Here is a 24,769-nt window from a genome sequence, read left to right as displayed (position 1 = left end):
CTGAACCCTCGTGGTCGTTCAGTAGACTGAACCCTCGTGGTCGTTCATTAGACTGAACCCTCGTGGTCGTTCATTAGACTGAACCCTCGTGGTCGTTCAGTAGACTGAACCCTCGTGGTCGTTCATTAGACTGAACCCTCGTGGTCGTTCATTAGACTGAACCCTCGTGGTCGTTCAGTAGACTGAACCCTCGTGGTCGTTCAGTAGACTGAACCCTCGTGGTCGTTCTTTCAGCTTAAATGTGAGTTGCGAGTTGTGTATTGTAGAGGCAGCAACGAACACTGATAAACTCATCCCGACTGGCAATCAGCTGTTCGTAGGAAAATCAACCTGGTTTGATATTTTAGTCGCCTCTCTAGAGGGGATCGCACAGTTTATACAGAGCTATGAGCCCATTCACCTGAGCTCACTGGGTTTTCCCCTCAATGCACATTCATAAAAGATGTCAACTTTACCACGTCCAGAAAAAGAAGAAGCATGGAGTCATGTTGGTGTCGCTGCAGCGTGTGATTTGAACTGAGGACATGGAGGCCAGACTTGTTGAGCAGTGCTTAATTTGTGCCAAAGACAAAAAAGATCTGGCACTTACCAGATTGTGAATTGCACCTTTTTGGATTCAGCCACTTTGTCACTATCAAAATCTCGACTCGATTATGCCAATGTCTAAGGATCAATGGTTGTTTTGTTTGTTTTAGCAACATAAATGGGTAGGAACAGGTTTTTTATGTTATTCTCTGCTGTGCTGCTGAGTGTTTGTGCAGGGACACCGGAAGTAGGCAGCACCCCCTTAAATCAGGAACATGTTAAACCATGAGGTTATTAAAACATTTAAACTTAATAATAGTTTTTGCGAAACTGAAACTTTACACAAAGATGGAGAGACATGAAACTACACGCACAGAGGTGGAGAGACATGAAACTTTACGCATGGAGGTGGAGAGACGTGAAACTTTACAGACAGAGGTGGAGAGATGTGAAACTTTACGCATGGAGGTGGAGAGACGTGAAACTTTACAGACAGAGGTGGAGAGATGTGAAACTTTACGCACGGAGGTGGAGAGATGTGAAACTTTACAGACAGAGGTGGAGAGATGTAAAACTTTACAGACAGAGGTGGAGAGATGTAAAACTTTACAGACAGAGGTGGAGAGATGTAAAACTTTACAGACAGAGGTGGAGAGATGTAAAACTTTACGCACGGAGGTGGAGAGATGTGAAACTTTACAGACAGAGGTGGAGAGATGTAAAACTTTACAGAGGTGGAGAGATGTGAAACTTTACAGACAGAGGTGGAGAGATGTAAAACTTTACAGAGGTGGAGAGATGTAAAACTTTACGCACAGAGGTGGAGAGACGTGAAACTTTACGCACAGAGGTGGAGAGACGTGAAACTTTACAGACAGAGGTGGAGAGACGTGAAACTTTACGCACGGAGGTGGAGAGATGTGAAACTTTCTTCACGGAGGTGGAGAGACGTGAAACTTGGCAGGTCTCACTCATGTCTTTAATGATGTTTCAGCACATAGAATGGCACAAATGGCCATGTCAGCACGTTTCTCCTTCGTGAGCATCTCTCCTGTCCTCTTCTGGATTAGGGCATCTGGCGTGTTTATTTCGCTCTTATAGTGTGAGCAATCAGGTCACAGCCGAGCATTGGACCGCAGTGTGTGCACGTAATTTACTTATTCAGTTGGAGTTTGAGATTTTCAAAACATCGCACAGTGTATCCCTGCCTTATCATAAGAGATGGTGATTAACAAGCTGGCTGTCAACGTGACTGGTAAACCCAGGAGTTACCAAGACCACGCTCATATAAAAGGGCAGAGTTTTCTTTATTTAACCTCTCACAATCATCACACTGTCATATCTAACTCTGATCAGCCCAGGCTTGCATCATCAATGCTGGCTAGACGTCTGCCTTGTTTGCATAGCTGCTGACTTGCTGATGTCATGGAAAAGCTCAGATACACAACTCAAGGGTCATTAATGTGTAGAGCCCACTCCTACAGTATTATGATAATGTCTACGCTTTAAGAAATCCAATGTAATGCCTGTATGGGCTTTTTACTGTATATAATTATGTAATATGTTTGTTTGTTTTTTTGGGGGGGGGGGGCGTTTTGAATATTTTGTGATGCCTGTGTGTTTGTCCTTTGATTGCTTGAAAACCAATAAAGATGATTTACAACAATAATAATATTAATTATACAAAATGTGATCAAACTACATAAACAATATAAATACGTTGAAGACAAGCAGGCTCCCAAAGACACAAGAAACATCAGAGAGGATTTAAACTGTTCTCTTCCTGTAAGTTCATCTTGGACCTGAAGAACTCGTGTTTCTCCTCTGAACTGAACATGTTGCTCTGAAAGGCTGCGCTGCCTTTTCCCTCTCTGTTAAAGTAGGAACAAAACATGATGACCTAGACGGACTAAAGTGTTCAATCAGAGGGGGTGAAGAGGGGGGCTCTTCTTCAGATCACACAACATCAACACATCTGATTGGTCAGTGGGTGGAGCTTTAATTTGCTCCAGGGCAGGTTAGGCGTGCAGCTCAGTTACCATGGTGATATACCCAGGTAAGTGACCTGCTTCGTAGTCCCCTGGTGTCTTTAACATCCAATCAGAGTTCAGGGATCCATTTTTGTCCTTTAAATAAAATTTGTGTTTTTAAATTAGAAAATATATGCACCTTTAACATGTCACAACGTCACCGGGAGGGGCGGAGCTTACTTTGCTTGACGTCACTGGAGGGGCGGGGCTTACGAAACACTACGACACAAGGGGGCGGAGCTTACTCGCAGCTCTCTGTCTGCGGACTGTTGTTGTTCAACTCGACATTAGCAGCTAACGGCTAACACTATGCTAACAGCTCAGTTTTTATATTAGTTATCCCGGGTCGGTTCTGTTTAACCCGGGTCGGTTCTGTTTAACCCGGGTCGGCTCTGTTTAACCCGGGTCGGCTCTGTTTAACCCGGGTTAGCTGTCAGAAGTAGCAGCAGGTCATAGCTAGCCACTTCCATCGTTAGCATTTTGAAGCTAGTTAGCAGCTGCTGGTTAGTTTTTTGTGTTCTGTATTTAACATAAATATTTGTTTGTTTGTTTTCTAACTGTTGTCATGGAAACGTGTCTGTTTAATGACCGACTTCTCTGGGCTAACAGCTAGCTCACAAACAGTAGCTGCTATCTCTTTTTGGTCTTTGTTAGCTCAAAGCTTAGCTTAGCATCGTTAGCAGAGAGGACGATGATCAAACAGACTGTCGGTGTAGCTGATGCTAAGCTAACAGATCTGTGAGCTGATCCAGCTGTGCAGTGACCTTCATCATCATCGTCATCGTGTGGGTCATTATGGCCCTCACATCAGGCTGCAGGCTCAGCTGCTCCTCACCTGTGCTTTACCTGCTCGCCCTGTCAGGTGAGTTCCTGTTTGTTACCATGGCAACAACCATACAACTCTGACACCCAGAATAATGAATCACCTCCAGGAATCAGATTGATAGATACTTTATTGATCCCGAGGGAAATTCAAGGAATTCAAAGAATCAGTTCTACCAAGAGACTTTAATAAAGCAGATGGTCATATCTACCAAACTATAGGAACAAAAGGGGCGGAGTTATGTCCATTTAACTTTATTTATGAAGGGACCATGGACAATTTTAGTAAATATTAAACGTTGCACTTTCTATTTTATGTTTTTAGCTCTGAGCTAGTTTAAATCTGCAGACCCTCAGTCACTGTGAAAACATATATATACATACATATATAAAACATATATAAAATGTCTGTAACAAACAGATTATCTACACACACACACACTGAGCACACACACACACACACACACTGAGCACACACACACACACACACTGAGCACACACACACACACACACACTGAGCACACACACACGGATGAAGATTATTGGTTTCAGAATTGAGCGTCTTTCAGCAGATGTTTGAAGCTTCTGATTGGCTGACAGTTCTTCATATGGTCAGGCAGAGTGACGGACGGTTACTGATCAATCTCTTGTCATAGATATACTTGTAGATTTTATTGACTCCACGGAGCCAAAGTTAATAAATTGACGTAATGGCACCAAATCATTTTATAAAATCACATTTTATACACAAGATACAAATTTGAAAAAAAGCTTCAAATTGTCAAAATTCAAAAGACTGTTCTTCTGGAGGATCCAGATGAAGCTGCGTGGGGGTCAAAGACTTGACAGGTTTGTTTGTGTAAAGACTCCACAGGGTTTAGTTTCCCCAGCGTGCCCCCAACATACATACAACATACATACAACATACAACATGTCATACTGTAACTTTAATCATTTGTTGCACATTTAAAATTTAGATTTGAATCGAGCATTACACCAAGATATTTAAACTTGGTCACCGTTTCAATCTTCTCTCTCTGAAGTATAAATAAACTAACATTGACCATATATGAGAAAAGTGAGACTCCTCCCACTTTCCAAATATGGTCAATGTTTTGGTTTTAAAACACGATCTTAGCTTCTTGATGCCATGGTTGGTCGTCGCAGGACATTGTCCTGTCCGTGTGAGCAGCTTCCTGTTAACTAGAGCTGGGTATCCATTCAACTCCATTCAGGATGTTTCAGTCACAGCACCAATTTTACTTGAATAATTTGAACTCTAACTTGGTGCATTATTAAAGATATTATTGTTGAATTAAGCCCAAAGCATGAATCATGTACTTTTTATTAAACATGACCAAAACAAGGCAGGCAGTGTAAACAAGGAGGCTACAAACACAAACTGAGGACATTCACTTTGCTGCCTGTGACTCACAAAGGTTTCATGCAATGTGACACATTGGTTCCAAAAAACATCTAACAACTGTATCAGAAGAGAAACAACCAAAAGAGACAAACATACAAATGAATAAATAATTAATAAATAAAAGTAAACAACCAGAAATGTAAAAGGTTCTGAGTTGTCGTATAGTGCAATAAGTCCGGTTGTCAGATATGAATCTGTTGTAGTTAGGGCGACTCTCTCTGCTAACTTTAGCCATGTTGGGATGCTGTTTCACGTCTGCATACATGTTTGGGACTGTCACTTTACTGTTAGCGTGTTGCTATAACGTAGCGTGGCTCCAGAGTCTTTATCTGTTAGCGTGTTGCTATAACGTAGCGTGGCTCCAGAGTCTTTATCTGTTAGCGTGTTGCTATAACGTAGCGTGGCTCCAGAGTCTTTATCTGTTAGCGTGTTGCTATAACGTAGCGTGGCTCCAGAGTCTTTATCTGTTAGCGTGTTGCTATAACGTAGCGTGGCTCCAGAGTCTTTATCTGTTAGCGTGTTGCTATAACGTAGCATGGCTCCAGAGTCTTTATCTGTTAGCGTGTTGCTATAACGTAGCGTGGCTCCAGAGTCTTTATCTGTTAGCGTGTTGCTATAACGTAGCGTGGCTCCAGAGTCTTTATCTGTTAGCGTGTTGCTATAACGTAGCGTGGCTCCAGAGTCTTTATCTGTTAGCGTGTTGCTATAACGTAGCGTGGCTCCAGAGTCTTTATCTGTTAGCGTGTTGCTATAACGTAGCGTGGCTCCAGAGTCTTTATAAGGCTGCAGAAACCATCATCTTCAACAACGCTGTGTGGTCGTATGTCCTTACATGTAAATGTTGCGACAGCCTCGGTTATTTTCTGCTCCGACGTCTTTGCAGACTGCGTTTCCTGGTGGTGTCTCGATAAATGATTTCGGACATTCGTTGTGTTTCCATAATATTTCACCTCCACGCTGCAGATCTTGTATATAGTTTTGCTGTTGTCCAGTTCATTGCTGCCTTCAGCGCTCCCGCCATGTTTAACAACGCTCGCGCTCCTCACCTAGTGACGAGGTGACCCTAACCCTCTGGCTGTCCACGCGAGACTACTCGGCTTTAAACTGCAGGCTGCATTACACACAGTAGAAAAGACTATTAAATAATCGATTTTAGGATTTTATGAATCGATATCGGGCCATTCAAAGGAAAATCGATTCGAATCGATTAATCGATTTTTTTAACCCAGCCCTCCTGTTAACCCCTGTGTGCCTTTTCCCAGGATACATTGCTGCGTCTCAGAGGAACGACAACGTCTACGTGTCAGGGATTTCTAATGGTGAGGTCACAGCGTCTGCTATATCACAATCTGAAAACGATTTAGTGACAGGCTAACCCCTCTATCTGTCCAGCCTGCGGTGAGGGGGCGGAGCTGCTGCGAGCAGCCAGCGGTGTCATCACCAGCCCCGGCTGGCCCTTTCAGTACCCGTCCAGACTAAACTGCAGCTGGAACATCAGAGCCCGACCCGGAGACACCATCACCATCAGGTAACAACCAGACTGTTTCCATAGCGATGGGTCCTGTTTCATACAATGTCTAACCCAACAGCCAGTAACCCTAAAAACAATTCTGTGCTCACCGAGCCCAGTGTTTCAACAGGGTCTAACAAGTTCTATCAGGTTCTAATGATTATGCTAGTTTACAAAGCGCTTAATGGCTTAGGGCCAAATTACATGAATGACCTTCTGATTAACTACAAACAACCCAGACTGTTAAGGTCATCTGGGACAGGTCTACTCTTGATCCCCTGAGTCAGAACCAAACACGGAGAAGCTTCTATCAGGTTCTAAACTAACCTTTTTCTCCGACTCTGCAGCTTCCAGGACTTTGACCTACAGGGTTCCCATCGGTGCTCATCAGACTGGATGTCCATCAGCAGCTACAGGAATCTGGATGGGCTTAGGGTCTGTGGCTCCTCCCTTCCTCCACCATACATCTCCACCCAGGACCACGTGTGGATCCACTTCCACTCTGACGACAGCATGACAGGAAAAGGCTTCAGGCTTTCCTACGTCAGCGGTGAGGACTGTTTGTCTGTGCTGTTGTAGACTCACCTGAACATCAGCTGATCATTACTGTATGGAGTTATTACTCAAACACAGATTCATAAATACACACTCACAGTGTTTGATTATTAACTGATGACTCTGTTTTGTTGTAGGTAAACCGGAGGCGTCAGGCTGTGAGGTGGACCAGTTCCACTGCTCTAATGGGAAGTGTGTTCCTGACTGGTGGCGCTGTAACTCTATGGATGAGTGTGGTGATAACTCGGATGAGGAGCTGTGTGTCGACTCTCCTTTCTCCTTCCAGCCTTGTAGCCTGAACCAGTTCCCCTGCCTGTCACGCTACACTCGAATCTACACCTGCCTCCCGCACAGCCTGCGCTGTGATGGCAGCATAGACTGTCAGGTAACACTCACCTCACTTCCTGCTTCCAGATCATGTTATGTACAGTCAGAGTCGTAGGGTCAGGTTCAGGGTCAGGATCAGGTTCAGGGTCAGGTTCAGGGTCAGGTTCAGGTTCAGGGTCAGGGTCAGGTTCAGGTTCAGGTTCAGGTTCAGGTTCAGGATCAGGGTCAGGGTCAGGTTCAGGGTCAGGGTCAGGGTCAGGATTAGACACCTGACAATATTAAACTGAGAAGCACAGAACACCATCAAGAAAGGTTAGAATTCCTCAGTGTGGACAGCAGAACTCTCTGCCCATCATCATCAACAGAACCCTCTGTCCATCATCATCAACAGAACCCTCTGTCCATCATCATCAACAGAACCCTCTGTCCATCATCATCAACAGAACCCTCTGCCCATCATCATCAACAGAACCCTCTGTCCATCATCAACAGAACCCTCTGTCCATCATCATCAACAGAACCCTCTGTCCATCATCATCAACAGAACCCTCTGTCCATCATCATCAACAGAACCCTCTGTCCATCATCAACAGAACCCTCTGCCCATCATCATCAACAGAACCCTCTGCCCATCATCATCAACAGAACTCTCTGTCCATCATCATCAACAGAACCCTCTGTCCATCATCAACAGAACCCTCTGTCCATCATCAACAGAACCCTCTGTCCATCATCAACAGAACCCTCTGCCCATCATCATCAACAGAACCCTCTGTCCATCATCAACAGAACCCTCTGCCCATCATCATCAACAGAACCCTCTGTCCATCATCATCAACAGAACCCTCTGTCCATCATCATCAACAGAACTCTCTGTCCATCTTCATCAACAGAACCCTCTGTCCATCATCATCAACAGAACTCTCTGTCCATCATCATCAACAGAACCCTCTGCCCATCATCATCAACAGAACCCTCTGCCCATCATCATCAACAGAACCCTCTGTCCATCATCAACAGAACTCTCTGTCCATCATCAACAGAACTCTCTGTCCATCATCATCAACAGAACCCTCTGTCCATCATCAACAGAACTCTCTGTCCATCATCAACAGAACCGTCTGAAGTTAAATAAACAGGTCTCAAGTGTGACCTGAGCTGATAGAACCTCTGTATTGACAGGACCATATTAGGATGCCTATAATGATGTTGGGTTAGTTTCAGTGAAGGAACTCTGTCATGTGTTCAGGGTGAATCACTGCTGAGCCTTTGACAACTGTCATCCTGTTCTTCCTGTTTAGGACCTTGGGGATGAGATTGACTGTGACGTTCCCACTTGTGGAGAATTGTTGAGAAACTTCTATGGGTCCTTCAGCTCTCCAAACTACCCGGATTTTTACCCTCCAGGGAGCAACTGCACCTGGCTGATTGACACTGGTGATCACAGGAAGGTACGGCAAGTCCACCTGGCAAAGGTTAAAGAAGGGAAAATGACTTGTAATAATCCCCTTCCTCTGCTCCCTCTGCAGGTCATTTTGAGGTTTACCGACTTTAAACTCGATGGGACAGGTTATGGAGATTATGTAAAGGTTTACGACGGGCTTGAAGAGAACCCCCGCCGTCTCCTCAGGGTGCTGACGGCCTTCGACTCCAGGGCGCCGGTCGCTGTGGTTTCATCGTCTGGTCAGCTCCGAGTTCACTTCTATGCAGACAAGATCAACGCTGCCAGAGGCTTCAACGTCACCTACCAGGTGTGTAATTTTTACCCTCTTTTTTCTTTTTCAAATTTCTCTATGTAGTTCTGTTTGTGCGTGTTACTCTGTGTGTTTCTAACTGTATTTCTGTTCTTTAGGTTGATATGATCTGTCTGTGTCTGGTTCTGTTCTTTAGGTTGATATGATCTGTCTGTGTCTGGTTCTGTTCTTTAGGTTGATATGATCTGTCTGTGTCTGGTTCTGTTCTTTAGGTTGATATGATCTGTCTGTGTCTGTTCTTCTGCCGTTTAGGTTGACGGGTTCTGCCTGCCCTGGGAGGTACCCTGTGGGGGGAACTGGGGCTGTTACACGGAGCAGCAGCGCTGTGATGGGTACTGGCACTGTCCAAATGGACGGGATGAGCTGAACTGTTCTTCATGTCAGGAGGACGAGTTCCCCTGCTCCAGAAACGGGGCCTGTTACCCTCGATCGGACCGCTGTAACTACCAGAATCGCTGCCCCAATGGTTCTGATGAGAAGAACTGTTTCTTTTGCCAGCCCGGAAACTTTCACTGCAAGGTACTGAAAGGATTTGTAGATCTTGATAGATGATAGTTTAACCAGACTTGTGTTCAGTTCAAAGTCACTCAAGGATTCTTATCACCAGTTTTTCTGAGAACATTCATGAAACTTCAGGATCATTGAAAGCATTCAAAAACAGTCAGGGACATTGAGAAACATTCAGGACCTTTAGATGGTACAGTGCAGTCTGCAGGTAAGACCTATAAATGATGGTACAGTTCAGTCTGCAGGTAGGACCTTTAGATGGTACAGTCTGCAGGTAAGACCTATAGATGGTACAGTTCAGTCTGCAGGTAGGACCTTCAGATGGTACAGTCTGCAGGTAAGACCTTTAGATGGTGCAGTCTGCAGGTAAGACCTTTAGATGGTACAGTCTGCAGGTAAGACCTTTAGATGGTGCAGTCTGCAGGTAAGACCTATAGATGGTACAGTTCAGTCTGCAGGTAGGACCTTTAGATGGTACAGTCTGCAGGTAGGACCTTTAGATGGTACAGTCTGCAGGTAAGACCTTTAGATGGTGCAGTCTGCAGGTAAGACCTTTAGATGGTGCAGTCTGCAGGTAAGACCTTTAGATGGTGCAGTCTGCAGGTAAGACCTTTAGATGGTACAGTCTGCAGGTAAGACCTTTAGATGGTGCAGTCTGCAGGTAAGACCTTTAGATGGTGCAGTCTGCAGGTAAGACCTTTAGATGGTACAGTCTGCAGGTAAGACCTTTAGATGGTGCAGTCTGCAGGTAAGACCTTTAGATGGTGCAGTCTGCAGGTAAGACCTTTAGATGGTGCAGTCTGCAGGTAAGACCTTTAGATGGTGCAGTCTGCAGGTAAGACCTTTAGATGGTACAGTCTGCAGGTAAGACCTTTAGATGGTGCAGTCTGCAGGTAAGACCTTTAGATGGTACAGTCTGCAGGTAAGACCTTTAGATGGTGCAGTCTGCAGGTAAGACCTTTAGATGGTGCAGTCTGCAGGTAGGACCTTTAGATGGTACAGTGCAGTCTGCAGGTAAGACCTTTAGATGGTAGAGTCTGCAGGTAGGACCTTTAGATGGTACAGTCTGCAGGTAAGACCTTTAGATGGTGCAGTCTGCAGGTAAGACCTTTAGATGGTACAGTGCAGTCTGCAGGTAGGACCTTTAGATGGTACAGTCTGCAGGTAAGACCTTTAGATGGTGCAGTCTGCAGGTAAGACCTTTAGATGGTACAGTGCAGTCTGCAGGTAAGACCTTTAGATGGTACAGTGCAGTCTGCAGGTAAGACCTTTAGATGGTACAGTGCAGTCTGCAGGTAGGACCTTTAGATGGTACAGTCTGCAGGTAAGACCTTTAGATGGTGCAGTCTGCAGGTAAGACCTGTGGATGGTACAGTGCAGTCTGCAGGTAAGACCTTTAGATGGTACAGTGCAGTCTGCAGGTAAGACCTTTAGATGGTACAGTCTGCAGGTAAGACCTTTAGATGGTACAGTCTGCAGGTAAGACCTTTAGATGGTACAGTCTGCAGGTAAGACCTGTGGATGGTACAGTGCAGTCTGCAGGTAGGACCTTTAGATGGTGCAGTCTGCAGGTAGGACCTTTAGATGGTGCAGTCTGCAGGTAAGACCTTTAGATGGTACAGTCTGCAGGTAAGACCTTTAGATGGTACAGTCTGCAGGTAAGACCTGTGGATGGTACAGTGCAGTCTGCAGGTAGGACCTTTAGATGGTACAGTGCAGTCTGCAGGTAAGACCTTTAGATGGTACAGTGCAGTCTGCAGGTAAGACCTTTAGATGGTACAGTGCAGTCTGCAGGTAAGACCTTTAGATGGTACAGTGCAGTCTGCAGGTAAGACCTTTTAGATGGTACAGTCTGCGGGTAAGACTTTTAGATGGTGCAGTCTGCAGGTAAGACCTTTAGATGGTGCAGTCTGCAGGTAAGACCTTTAGATGGTACAGTGCAGTCTGCAGGTAAGACCTTTAGATGGTACAGTGCAGTCTGCAGGTAGGACCTTTAGATGGTACAGTCTGCAGGTAAGACCTTTAGATGGTGCAGTCTGCAGGTTAGACCTGTGGATGGTACAGTGCAGTCTGCAGGTAAGACCTTTAGATGGTGCAGTCTGCAGGTAAGACCTTTAGATGGTACAGTCTGCAGGTAAGACCTTTAGATGGTACAGTCTGCAGGTAAGACCTGTGGATGGTACAGTGCAGTCTGCAGGTAGGACCTTTAGATGGTACAGTGCAGTCTGCAGGTAAGACCTTTAGATGGTGCAGTCTGCAGGTAAGACCTGTGGATGGTACAGTCTGCAGGTAAGACCTTTAGATGGTACAGTCTGCAGGTAAGACCTTTAGATGGTACAGTGCAGTCTGCAGGTAAGACCTTTAGATGGTACAGTGCAGTCTGCAGGTAGGACCTTTAGATGGTACAGTGCAGTCTGCAGGTAGGACCTTTAGATGGTACAGTGCAGTCTGCAGGTAGGACCTTTAGATGGTACAGTGCAGTCTGCAGGTAAGACCTTTAGATGGTACAGTGCAGTCTGCAGGTAAGACCTTTAGATGGTACAGTGCAGTCTGCAGGTAAGACCTTTAGATGGTACAGTGCAGTCTGCAGGTAAGACCTTTTAGATGGTACAGTCTGCGGGTAAGACCTTTAGATGGTGCAGTCTGCAGGTAAGACCTTTAGATGGTGCAGTCTGCAGGTAAGACCTTTAGATGGTACAGTCTGCAGGTAAGACCTTTAGATGGTACAGTCTGCAGGTAATACCTTTAGATGGTGCAATGCAGTCTGCAGGTAATACCTTTAGATGGTGCAGTCTGCAGGTAAGACCTTTAGATGGTGCAGTCTGCAGGTAAGACCTTTAGATGGTGCAGTCTGCAGGTAAGACCTTTAGATGGTGCAGTCTGCAGGTAAGACCTTTAGATGGTGCAGTCTGCAGGTAAGACCTTTAGATGGTGCAGTCTGCAGGTAAGACCTTTAGATGGTGCAGTCTGCAGGTAAGACCTTTAGATGGTGCAGTCTGCAGGTAAGACCTTTAGATGGTGCAGTCTGCAGGTAAGACCTTTAGATGGTACAGTGCAGTCTGCAGGTAGGACCTTTAGATGGTGCAGTCTGCAGGTAGGACCTTTAGATGGTGCAGTCTGCAGGTAAGACCTTTAGATGGTACAGTGCTGACGTGCACATTTTAAGCATACGTAACAGTGTACAAAATGTGTATTTATAAATTACACAGTAAAAACTAATGTTGTTTGTAATGTTCTGAAAATGTGATTGCATCATGAATCAAGTTGTTCATGTTCTGCACCAGAGAACGTTTCATGAAGTACTTACAGGAATTTAATTTACAGTGTCGCCTTTTCTGACCTTTGACCTCCTGCAGAATAACCGCTGTGTGTTTGAGTCGTGGGTGTGTGACGCTCAAGACGACTGTGGGGACGGAAGTGATGAGGAGAGCTGTCCCGTCATAGTTCCCACCAGAGTCATCACCGCCGCCGTCATCGGCAGCCTCATCTGTGGCCTCCTATTGGTCATCGCCCTCGGCTGCACCTGCAAACTCTATTCACTGCGCATGTTTGAACGCAGGTGAGCCCCCAAACACACTTCTATTGAAAATTTATTTATTACTTACTAACACTGAAAATTGCTTCTCAGAAAAACCCAGGCAGGTGATTGGTCAATCAGTCAATCTTTACTCATAAAGCTTTATTCATTTATCAAGTAAAGACCTACTTATAGGTCGATCTGATCTGTGAGAGTCTACATGTTCCATGTGATTGGACATTGAGAGCCCTTGGATTGGTCGTTGCAGGTCATTTGAGACACAGCTGTCCCGTGTAGAGGCGGAGCTCCTGAGAAGGGAAGCCCCGCCCTCTTATGGTCAGCTTATCGCCCAGGGATTGATCCCACCTGTGGAGGATTTTCCGGTGTGCTCTGGGAGTCAGGTACAGTTCTCGTTTTCCTGAGCGTCAGCTGCATGAAGACTAACTTTTACACTCGAGTGTGACCTTTAGAAGATGCTGTTTCCTGTTCATCTCTGATCTTTTAAAAAAATGTTCCCTCAGGCATCTGTCCTGGAAAACCTCCGTCTGGCTGTTCGTTCTCAGCTCGGCTTTACCTCTCTCAGACTTCCCTCCTCCGGTCATCGTGGCAACCTGTGGCGGCGTCTCTTCACATTCTCGCGGTCCCGGCGGTCTGGGTCTCTGGCTCTGGTCTCTGCTGACCTGGAGGACAGCACTGGCACTGGGAGCACCGGGAGTTCTGGATCAGACCTGCTGTCTCCGGACTCAGATGACACAGATACGGAAGGTGAGCGAGGAAGAGAGCGAGGAGTGGGTGCAGTTGGCGGGCCAGTTGCCCCTCTACCCAACAAAACTCAGCCCTCCTCCGCTGTAGAGGCCCTGCTGTCTGTCACATCAGCGCCCCCTGTGATGCCGTCGCCAGCCCACGATAGAGCTCGTGACAGACCCAGAGAGACCCTCCCCCCCTCCAGCCCAGTCGCAACAGTAACATCCAGACCAGATCCTGAACACCAGATTGAGGCCTCAGAGCTCCAGGCTCCGCCCACATCAGCTCTACAGCGACTAGCCCAGAACCTGCACAGACTTGCCAGAAACCTGACCAGAACAAGCCCCATCCAGCAGGACCAGACATGGACCAATCACAGTCCACTTCACCAGTTGGAGACAGGAAGAGGGGGGGTTGAGGCTGCTGAGCGAAGAGGAAGCAGAGAAGAAGAAGAGGATGTTGAGCTTTTGATTCCCGTCTCTGACTCCTCCTCCTCCTCCTCCTCCTCTTCCTCCTTGTTGGTGAGCGACAACAGACAGCTGCTCCTGGAGCACCACCGGCATCAACATGGAAACGCTGGTCGGGGAGGGCGTGACGGCCCCTGTGAACACTGCAGGATGGTCCACACGGCTCAGATCCCTGATGCCTGTATCGAGGCAACGAGCAAGACAGAGAGCAGCGACGATGAGTTGCTGCTGCTCTGCTAGGAGGCTAAAATGCTCAGCTAACATGCTAACTGACAGGCTAGCACAATACTTTGACCCAACACCTACAGCAGGCTAAAATGCTAACTGACAGGCTAGCACACTACTCTGACTCAACACTTACAGCAGGCTAATATGCTAGCTGACAGGCTAACACTTCTAAATGTAACCTAAATACACATCTCAGGGCGGCTGTGGCTCAGTGGGTAGAGTCATCGTCTCTCAACCAGAAGGTCGAGGGTTCGATCCCCAGCTCCTGTGAGCAACATGTCCGATGTGTCCTTGGGCAAGACACTTAACCCTGAATTGCTCCTCCTGCTCTGTCAGGGTGTATGCAGTTCGCTGCTCCTGTGGTCGAAAGCTTGGTGCGCTAATTACCCCACAGGGATAAATAGAGTTTCGAAAAAAAAAATAAAAAAAATCTCTGACTTTAGACAGCTAGCCAACATCCTAATGCCAACACACTGGACTACAGCTAGCCATAAAACTAACTTGTTCACTGGACTACAGGCTAACAATTGTTATACCCGTTAGCATGTTAGCTGGATCAAAGGTTAGCCCTCAATAATGTTTGAGATAATTGGACCAATCAGAAATTAAAAATGAATGATGTCACTGGTTGGGTTCTGATGTTGGTATGACTGTAAAGACTGCCTCCTGTTGTTTCCCTGGTCCGTCCGTAAAAACCATTACCGAGGTGTACGTCCTGCTCGGTACGACTTTGACCTCCTCCTTATTGGAGTGCAAACTGTGTCCTGACAGAACAGTGGGCGATCTCTGTTGATATGATAAAAATGTCCCCCTATCCTCTCAGTGCTGTTTGATCAGTTCATGAATAAGATGATGAAGGTCATATGAACAGTGAAGGGTAACCAAAGACCTCTGCTAGCTGGCAAATATTTATATATCATCAGCTGTAATCAGAGTCAGATCTAGAGTCCCGGTGAGTCGGTCTGAGTCACTGCGAGTCAGTCTGAGTCACTGCGAGTCAGTCTGAGTCACTGCGAGTCAGTCTGAGTCACTGCGAGTCAGTCTGAGTCACTCCGAGTCAGTCTGAGTCACTGCGAGTCAGTCTGAGTCACTCCGAGTCAGTCTGAGTCACTGCGAGTCAGTCAGTCTGAGTCACTGCGAGTCAGTCAGTCTGAGTCACTGCGAGTCAGTCTGAGTCACTGCGAGTCAGTCAGTCTGAGTCACTGCGAGTCAGTCAGTCTGAGTCACTGCGAGTCAGTCAGTCTGAGTCACTGCGAGTCAGTCTGAGTCACTGCGAGTCAGTCAGTCTGAGTCACTGCGAGTCAGTCTGAGTCACTGCAAGTCAGTCAGTCTGAGTCACTGCGAGTCAGTCAGTCTGAATCACTGCGAGTCAGTCAGTCTGAGTCACTGCGAGTCAGTCTGAATCACTGCGAGTCAGTCAGCATGAGTCACTGCGAGTCAGTCTGAGTCACTGTGAGTCAGTCAGCATGAGTCACTGCGAGTCAGTCTGAGTCGCTGCGAGTCAGCCTGAGTCACTGTGAGTCAGTCAGCATGAGTCACTGCGGGTCAGTCTGAGTCACTGCAAGTCAGTCAGTCAGAGTCACTGCGAGTCAGTCTGAATCACTGCGAGTCAGTCAGCATGAGTCACTGCGAGTCAGTCAGTCTGAGTCACTGCGAGTCAGTCTGAGTCACTGCAAGTCAGTCAGTCTGAGTCACTGCGAGTCAGTCTGAGTCACTCCGAGTCAGTCTGAGTCACTGCGAGTCAGTCAGTCTGAGTCACTGCGAGTCAGTCAGTCTGAGTCACTGCGAGTCAGTCAGTCTGAGTCACTGCGAGTCAGTCTGAGTCACTGCGAGTCAGTCAGTCTGAGTCACTGCGAGTCAGTCAGTCTGAGTCACTGCGAGTCAGTCAGTCTGAGTCACTGCGAGTCAGTCTGAGTCACTGCGAGTCAGTCAGTCTGAGTCACTGCGAGTCAGTCTGAGTCACTGCAAGTCAGTCAGTCTGAGTCACTGCGAGTCAGTCAGTCTGAATCACTGCGAGTCAGTCAGTCTGAGTCACTGCGAGTCAGTCTGAATCACTGCGAGTCAGTCAGCATGAGTCACTGCGAGTCAGTCTGAGTCACTGTGAGTCAGTCAGCATGAGTCACTGCGAGTCAGTCTGAGTCGCTGCGAGTCAGCCTGAGTCACTGTGAGTCAGTCAGCATGAGTCACTGCGGGTCAGTCTGAGTCACTGCAAGTCAGTCAGTCAGAGTCACTGCGAGTCAGTCTGAATCACTGCGAGTCAGTCAGCATGAGTCACTGCGAGTCAGTCAGTCTGAGTCACTGCGAGTCAGTCTGAGTCACTGCAAGTCAGTCAGTCTGAGTCACTGCGAGTCAGTCAGTCTGAATCACTGCGAGTCAGTCAGTCTGAGTCACTGCGAGTCAGTCTGAATCACTGCAAGTCAGTCAGTCAGAGTCACTGCGAGTCAGTCTGTATCACTGCGAGTCAGTCAGCATGAGTCACTGCGAGTCAGTCTGAGTCACTGCGAGTCAGTCAGCCTGAGTCACAGTGAGTCACTGCGAGTCAGTCAGTCACTGCAAGTCAGTCTGAGTCACAGTGAGTCACTGCGAGTCAGTCAGTCACTGCAAGTCAGTCTGAGTCACTGCAAGTCAGTCAGCCTGAGTCACTGCGAGTCAGCCTGAGTCACTGCGAGTCAGTCAGTCTGAATCACTGCGAGTCAGTCTGAGTCACTGCGAGTCAGTCTGAATCACTGCGAGTCAGTCTGAGTCACTGTGAGTCAGTCAGTCTGAATCACTGCGAGTCGGTCTGAGTCACTGCGAGTCAGTCTGAGTCACTGCGAGTCAGTCTGAGTCACTGCGAGTCAGTCTGAGTCACTGCGAGTCAGTCAGTCTGAGTCACTGCGAGTCAGTCAGTCTGAGTCACTGCGAGTCAGTCAGTCTGAGTCACTGCGAGTCAGTCTGAGTCACTGCGAGTCAGTCAGTCTGAGTCACTGCGAGTCAGTCTGAGTCACTGCAAGTCAGTCAGTCTGAGTCACTGCGAGTCAGTCAGTCTGAATCACTGCGAGTCAGTCAGTCTGAGTCACTGCGAGTCAGTCTGAATCACTGCGAGTCAGTCAGCATGAGTCACTGCGAGTCAGTCTGAGTCACTGTGAGTCAGTCAGCATGAGTCACTGCGAGTCAGTCTGAGTCGCTGCGAGTCAGCCTGAGTCACTGTGAGTCAGTCAGCATGAGTCACTGCGGGTCAGTCTGAGTCACTGCAAGTCAGTCAGTCTGAGTCACTGCGAGTCAGTCAGTCTGAATCACTGCGAGTCAGTCAGTCTGAGTCACTGCGAGTCAGTCTGAATCACTGCAAGTCAGTCAGTCAGAGTCACTGCGAGTCAGTCTGAATCACTGCGAGTCAGTCAGCATGAGTCACTGCGAGTCAGTCTGAGTCACTGCGAGTCAGTCAGCCTGAGTCACAGTGAGTCACTGCGAGTCAGTCAGTCACTGCAAGTCAGTCTGAGTCACAGTGAGTCACTGCGAGTCAGTCAGTCACTGCAAGTCAGTCTGAGTCACTGCAAGTCAGTCAGCCTGAGTCACTGCGAGTCAGCCTGAGTCACTGCGAGTCAGTCAGTCTGAATCACTGCGAGTCAGTCTGAGTCACTGCGAGTCAGTCTGAATCACTGCGAGTCAGTCTGAGTCACTGTGAGTCAGTCAGTCTGAATCACTGCGAGTCGGTCTGAGTCACTGCGAGTCAGTCTGAGTCACTGCGAGTCAGTCTGAGTCACTGCGAGTCAGCCTGAGTCACTGCGAGTCAGTCTGAGTCACTGCGAGTCAGCCTGAGTCACTGCGAGTCAGTCAGTCTGAATCACTGCGAGTCAGTCTGAGTCACTGCGAGTCAGTCTGAGTCACTGCGAGTCAGTCAGTCTGAATCACTGCGAGTCAGTCTGAGTCACTGCGAGTCAGTCTGAGTCACTGCGAGTCAGTCTGAGTCACTGCGAGTCAGTCCGACTACGTTGTTCCTCTTCTTGCCTGACTGTTGGTGGATAAACGAGGAACAACAACAAAAATGTGTTTAATTGATGAGGTCATCGCTCAGACTGAAAGGTAACACCAGACATGTCATGTGACCTTTATTATACTTAGCATGCTCCAAGCTCTGTGCAGCTAGTCTAAAAGAAACAGGTGGTCTGATGTTCACAGACTGAGAGACAGATTCAGTCAACATATGAGAAAACTTTGACCTTCACTTTCATGAGTCCTCCGCTTCTTTACTGTTCGTCCCCTTTATTGACTCCTCCCCTTTATTGACTCCTCCCCTTTATTGACTCCTCCCCTTTATTGACTCCTGCTCCTCAAAGTGAAGCCATCCAGAGGTCCTGTCTGTATTTATGTTTTTTGGTACTCAGATCTCAGCTGACCTGTTGTGTTGTATATTTATTATTATAATTGTTGTTGTTGTTGTTGTTGTTGTTGTTGTTATTATTATTAATATGATGGTTATTCTTGTTGTTTTTTAACCTGCATGATTCCAGTGGTTTGCTGTTTTCTTTGAGTCTGTGGTTAAACTGTTTCAAAAAAAGGATTCATGATTCTTCATTTTATATACGTAATCCAAGTGTGTGATAATATTCACACACACACACTCAGTCACTAACACACACACACATTCACTCACTAACACACACACACATTCACTCACTAACACACACACACTCAGTCACTAACACACACACACTCAGTCACTAACACACACACACATTCAGTCACTAACACACACACACTCAGTCACTAACACACACACATTCACTCACTAACACACACACACTCAGTCACTAACACACACTCAGTCACTAACACACACACACATTCACTCACTAACACACACACACATTCACTCACTAACACACACACACTCAGTCACTAACACACACACACACATTCATTCACTAACACACACACACTCAGTCACTAACACACACACACTCACTCACTAACACACACACACATTCACTCACTAACACACACACACTCAGTCACTAACACACACACACATTCACTCACTAACACACACACACTCAGTCACTAACACACACACACATTCACTCACTAACACACACACACATTCACTCACTAACACACACACACTCAGTCACTAACACACACACACACATTCACTCACTAACACACACACACTCAGTCACTAACACACACACACACATTCACTCACTAACACACACACACTCAGTCACTAACACACACACACATTCACTCATTAACACACACACACTCAGTCACTAACACACACACACACATTCACTCACTAACACACACACACTCAGTCACTAACACACACACACACACTCAGTCACTAACACACACACACTCAGTCACTAACACACACACACATTCACTCACTAACACACACACACATTCACTCACTAACACACACACTCAGTCACTAACACACACACACTCAGTCACTAACACACACACACTCAGTCACTAACACACACACACTCACTCACTAACACACACACACATTCACTCACTAACACACACACACTCAGTCACTAACACACACACACTCAGTCACTAACACACACACACATTCACTCACTAACACACACACACATTCAGTCACTAACACACACACACACACATTCAGTCACTAACACACACACACACACACATTCAGTCACTAACACACACACACATTCAGTCACTAACACACACACACACATTCAGTCACTAACACACACACACACACACACACATTCAGTCACTAACACACACACACACACACACACACATTCAGTCACTAACACACACACACACACACACACATTCAGTCACTAACACACACACATTCAGTCACTAACACACACACACACATTCAGTCACTAACACACACACACATTCACTCACTAACACACACACACATTCAGTCACTAACACACACACACACATTCAGTCACTAACACACACACACATTCACTCACTAACACACACACACACATTCAGTCACTAACACACACACATTCAGTCACTAACACACACACACACACACACATTCAGTCACTAACACACACACATTCAGTCACTAACACACACACACACATTCAGTCACTAACACACACACACACATTCACTCACTAACACACACACACATTCACTCACTAACACACACACACATTCACTCACTAACACACACACACACATTCAGTCACTAACACACACACACATTCACTCACTAACACACACACATTCACTCACTAACACACACACACTCAGTCACTAACACACACACACATTCACTCACTAACACACACACACACACATTCACTCACTAACACACACACACTCAGTCACTAACACACACACACACATTCAGTCACTAACACACACACACATTCACTCACTAACACACACACACATTCACTCACTAACACACACACACACATTCAGTCACTAACACACACACACACATTCACTCACTAACACACACACACACACACACATTCACTCACTAACACACACATTCACTCACTAACACACACACATTCAGTCACTAACACACACACACATTCAGTCACTAACACACACACACATTCACTCACTAACACACACATTCAGTCACTAACACACACACACATTCAGTCACTAACACACACACACACACTCAGTCACTAACACACACACATTCACTCACTAACACACACACACACACATTCAGTCACTAACACACACACACACATTCAGTCACTAACACACACACATTCACTCACTAACACACACACACACACATTCAGTCACTAACACACACACACACATTCAGTCACTAACACACACACACATTCACTCACTAACACACACATTCAGTCACTAACACACACACACATTCAGTCACTAACACACACACACACATTCAGTCACTAACACACACACACACTCAGTCACTAACACACACACACACATTCACTAACACACACACACATTCAGTCACTAACACACACACACACACATTCAGTCACTAACACACAGACACACACATTCAGTCACTAACACACACACACTCAGTCACTAACACACACACACATTCAGTCACTAACACACACACACATTCACTCACTAACACACACATTCAGTCACTAACACACACACACATTCAGTCACTAACACACACACACATTCAGTCACTAACACACACACACATTCACTCACTAACACACACACACACACATTCAGTCACTAACACACACACACACATTCAGTCACTAACACACACACATTCAGTCACTAACACACACACACACATTCAGTCACTAACACACACACACACATTCACTCACTAACACACACACACACATTCACTCACTAACACACACACATTCAGTCACTAACACACACACACACATTCAGTCACTAACACACACACACACATTCAGTCACTAACACACACACACATTCAGTCACTAACACACACACATTCAGTCACTAACACACACACACACATTCACTCACTAACACACACACATTCAGTCACTAACACACACACACACATTCACTCACTAACACACACACACACTCAGTCACTAACACACACACACACTCAGTCACTAACACACACACACACATTCAGTCACTAACACACACACACACATTCACTCACTAACACACACACACATTCACTCACTAACACACACACACATTCACTCACTAACACACACACACACACACATTCAGTCACTAACACACACACACACATTCAGTCACTAACACACACACACACATTCAGTCACTAACACACACACACACATTCAGTCACTAACACACACACACACATTCAGTCACTAACACACACACACACATTCACTCACTAACACACACACACACATTCACTCACTAACACACACACATTCAGTCACTAACACACACACACACATTCAGTCACTAACACACACACACACACATTCAGTCACTAACACACACACACACACATTCAGTCACTAACACACACACACACATTCAGTCACTAACACACACACACACATTCAGTCACTAACACACACACACACATTCAGTCACTAACACACACACACACACATTCAGTCACTAACACACACACACACACATTCACTCACTAACACACACACATTCAGTCACTAACACACACACATTCAGTCACTAACACACACACACACACATTCAGTCACTAACACACACACACATTCAGTCACTAACACACACACATTCAGTCACTAACACACACACACACACATTCAGTCACTAACACACACACACATTCAGTCACTAACACACACACATTCAGTCACTAACACACACACATTCACTCACTAACACACACACATTCAGTCACTAACACACACACATTCAGTCACTAACACACACACATTCACTCACTAACACACACACATTCAGTCACTAACACACACACATTCAGTCACTAACACACACACACACACATTCAGTCACTAACACACACACACATTCAGTCACTAACACACACACACACATTCAGTCACTAACACACACACACACATTCAGTCACTAACACACACACACACACATTCAGTCACTAACACACACACACACATTCAGTCACTAACACACACACACACACATTCAGTCACTAACACACACACACACATTCAGTCACTAACACACACACACACATTCAGTCACTAACACACACACACACACATTCAGTCACTAACACACACACACATTCAGTCACTAACACACACACACATTCACTCACTAACACACACACACATTCAGTCACTAACACACACACACACATTCAGTCACTAACACACACACACACACATTCAGTCACTAACACACACACACACATTCAGTCACTAACACACACACACATTCAGTCACTAACACACACACACACACACACATTCAGTCACTAACACACACATTCAGTCACTAACACACACACACACATTCACTCACTAACACACACACACATTCAGTCACTAACACACACACACATTCAGTCACTAACACACACATTCACTCACTAACACACACACACACATTCAGTCACTAACACACACACACATTCAGTCACTAACACACACACACACACATTCAGTCACTAACACACACACATTCAGTCACTAACACACACACACACACATTCAGTCACTAACACACACACACACACACATTCAGTCACTAACACACACACACATTCAGTCACTAACACACACACACACACACATTCAGTCACTAACACACACATTCAGTCACTAACACACACACACATTCAGTCACTAACACACACACACACATTCAGTCACTAACACACACACACATTCAGTCACTAACACACACACACACACATTCACTCACTAACACACACACACATTCAGTCACTAACACACACACACACATTCAGTCACTAACACACACACACACTCAGTCACTAACACACACACACATTCAGTCACTAACACACACACACACTCAGTCACTAACACACACACATTCACTAACACACACACACACATTCACTAACACACACACATTCAGTCACTAACACACACACACATTCACTCACTAACACACACACACATTCACTAACACACACACACACACACATTCACTCACTAACACACACACACACATTCACTCACTAACACACACACACACATTCAGTCACTAACACACACACATTCAGTCACTAACACACACACACACATTCACTCACTAACACACACACACACATTCAGTCACTAACACACACACACACATTCAGTCACTAACACACACACACACATTCAGTCACTAACACACACACACACATTCAGTCACTAACACACACACACACATTCAGTCACTAACACACACACACATTCAGTCACTAACACACACACACACATTCACTCACTAACACACACACACACATTCAGTCACTAACACACACACACATTCACTCACTAACACACACACACATTCACTCACTAACACACACACACATTCAGTCACTAACACACACACACACACACACATTCAGTCACTAACACACACACACACACATTCACTCACTAACACACACACACACATTCACTCACTAACACACACACACACATTCACTCACTAACACACACACACACATTCACTCACTAACACACACACACACATTCAGTCACTAACACACACACACACATTCAGTCACTAACACACACACACACATTCAGTCACTAACACACACACACATTCAGTCACTAACACACACACATTCACTCACTAACACACACACACACATTCACTCACTAACACACACACACACATTCACTCACTAACACACACACACACATTCAGTCACTAACACACACACACACATTCAGTCACTAACACACAC

At 46.0% G+C, this 24,769-nt stretch overlaps 1 protein-coding gene across 1 annotated transcript; it reads left to right on the top strand.

Moving 5' to 3' along the window:
* Positions 1 to 2,770: 2,770 nt before the first annotated feature.
* On the top strand, positions 2,771 to 15,036 carry lrp12 (low density lipoprotein receptor-related protein 12). The gene is made up of 11 exons (XM_079368860.1): positions 2,771 to 3,417; positions 6,066 to 6,122; positions 6,196 to 6,331; positions 6,661 to 6,863; positions 7,006 to 7,253; positions 8,497 to 8,646; positions 8,725 to 8,946; positions 9,202 to 9,468; positions 12,813 to 13,015; positions 13,242 to 13,374; positions 13,495 to 15,036. The coding sequence occupies exons 1-11, from the start codon at positions 3,351 to 3,353 to the stop codon at positions 14,422 to 14,424; spliced, it is 2,616 nt and encodes an 871-aa protein (XP_079224986.1). The 5' UTR covers positions 2,771 to 3,350; the 3' UTR covers positions 14,425 to 15,036.
* Positions 15,037 to 24,769: the final 9,733 nt, after the last annotated feature.

This window comes from Symphodus melops, assembly GCF_947650265.1.
Source record: "Symphodus melops genome assembly, chromosome: 18".
Classification (NCBI taxonomy): domain Eukaryota; kingdom Metazoa; phylum Chordata; class Actinopteri; order Labriformes; family Labridae; genus Symphodus; species Symphodus melops.
Note: the sequence above shows the minus strand (reverse complement) of the source record. Positions and strands in the feature narration are given on the sequence as shown.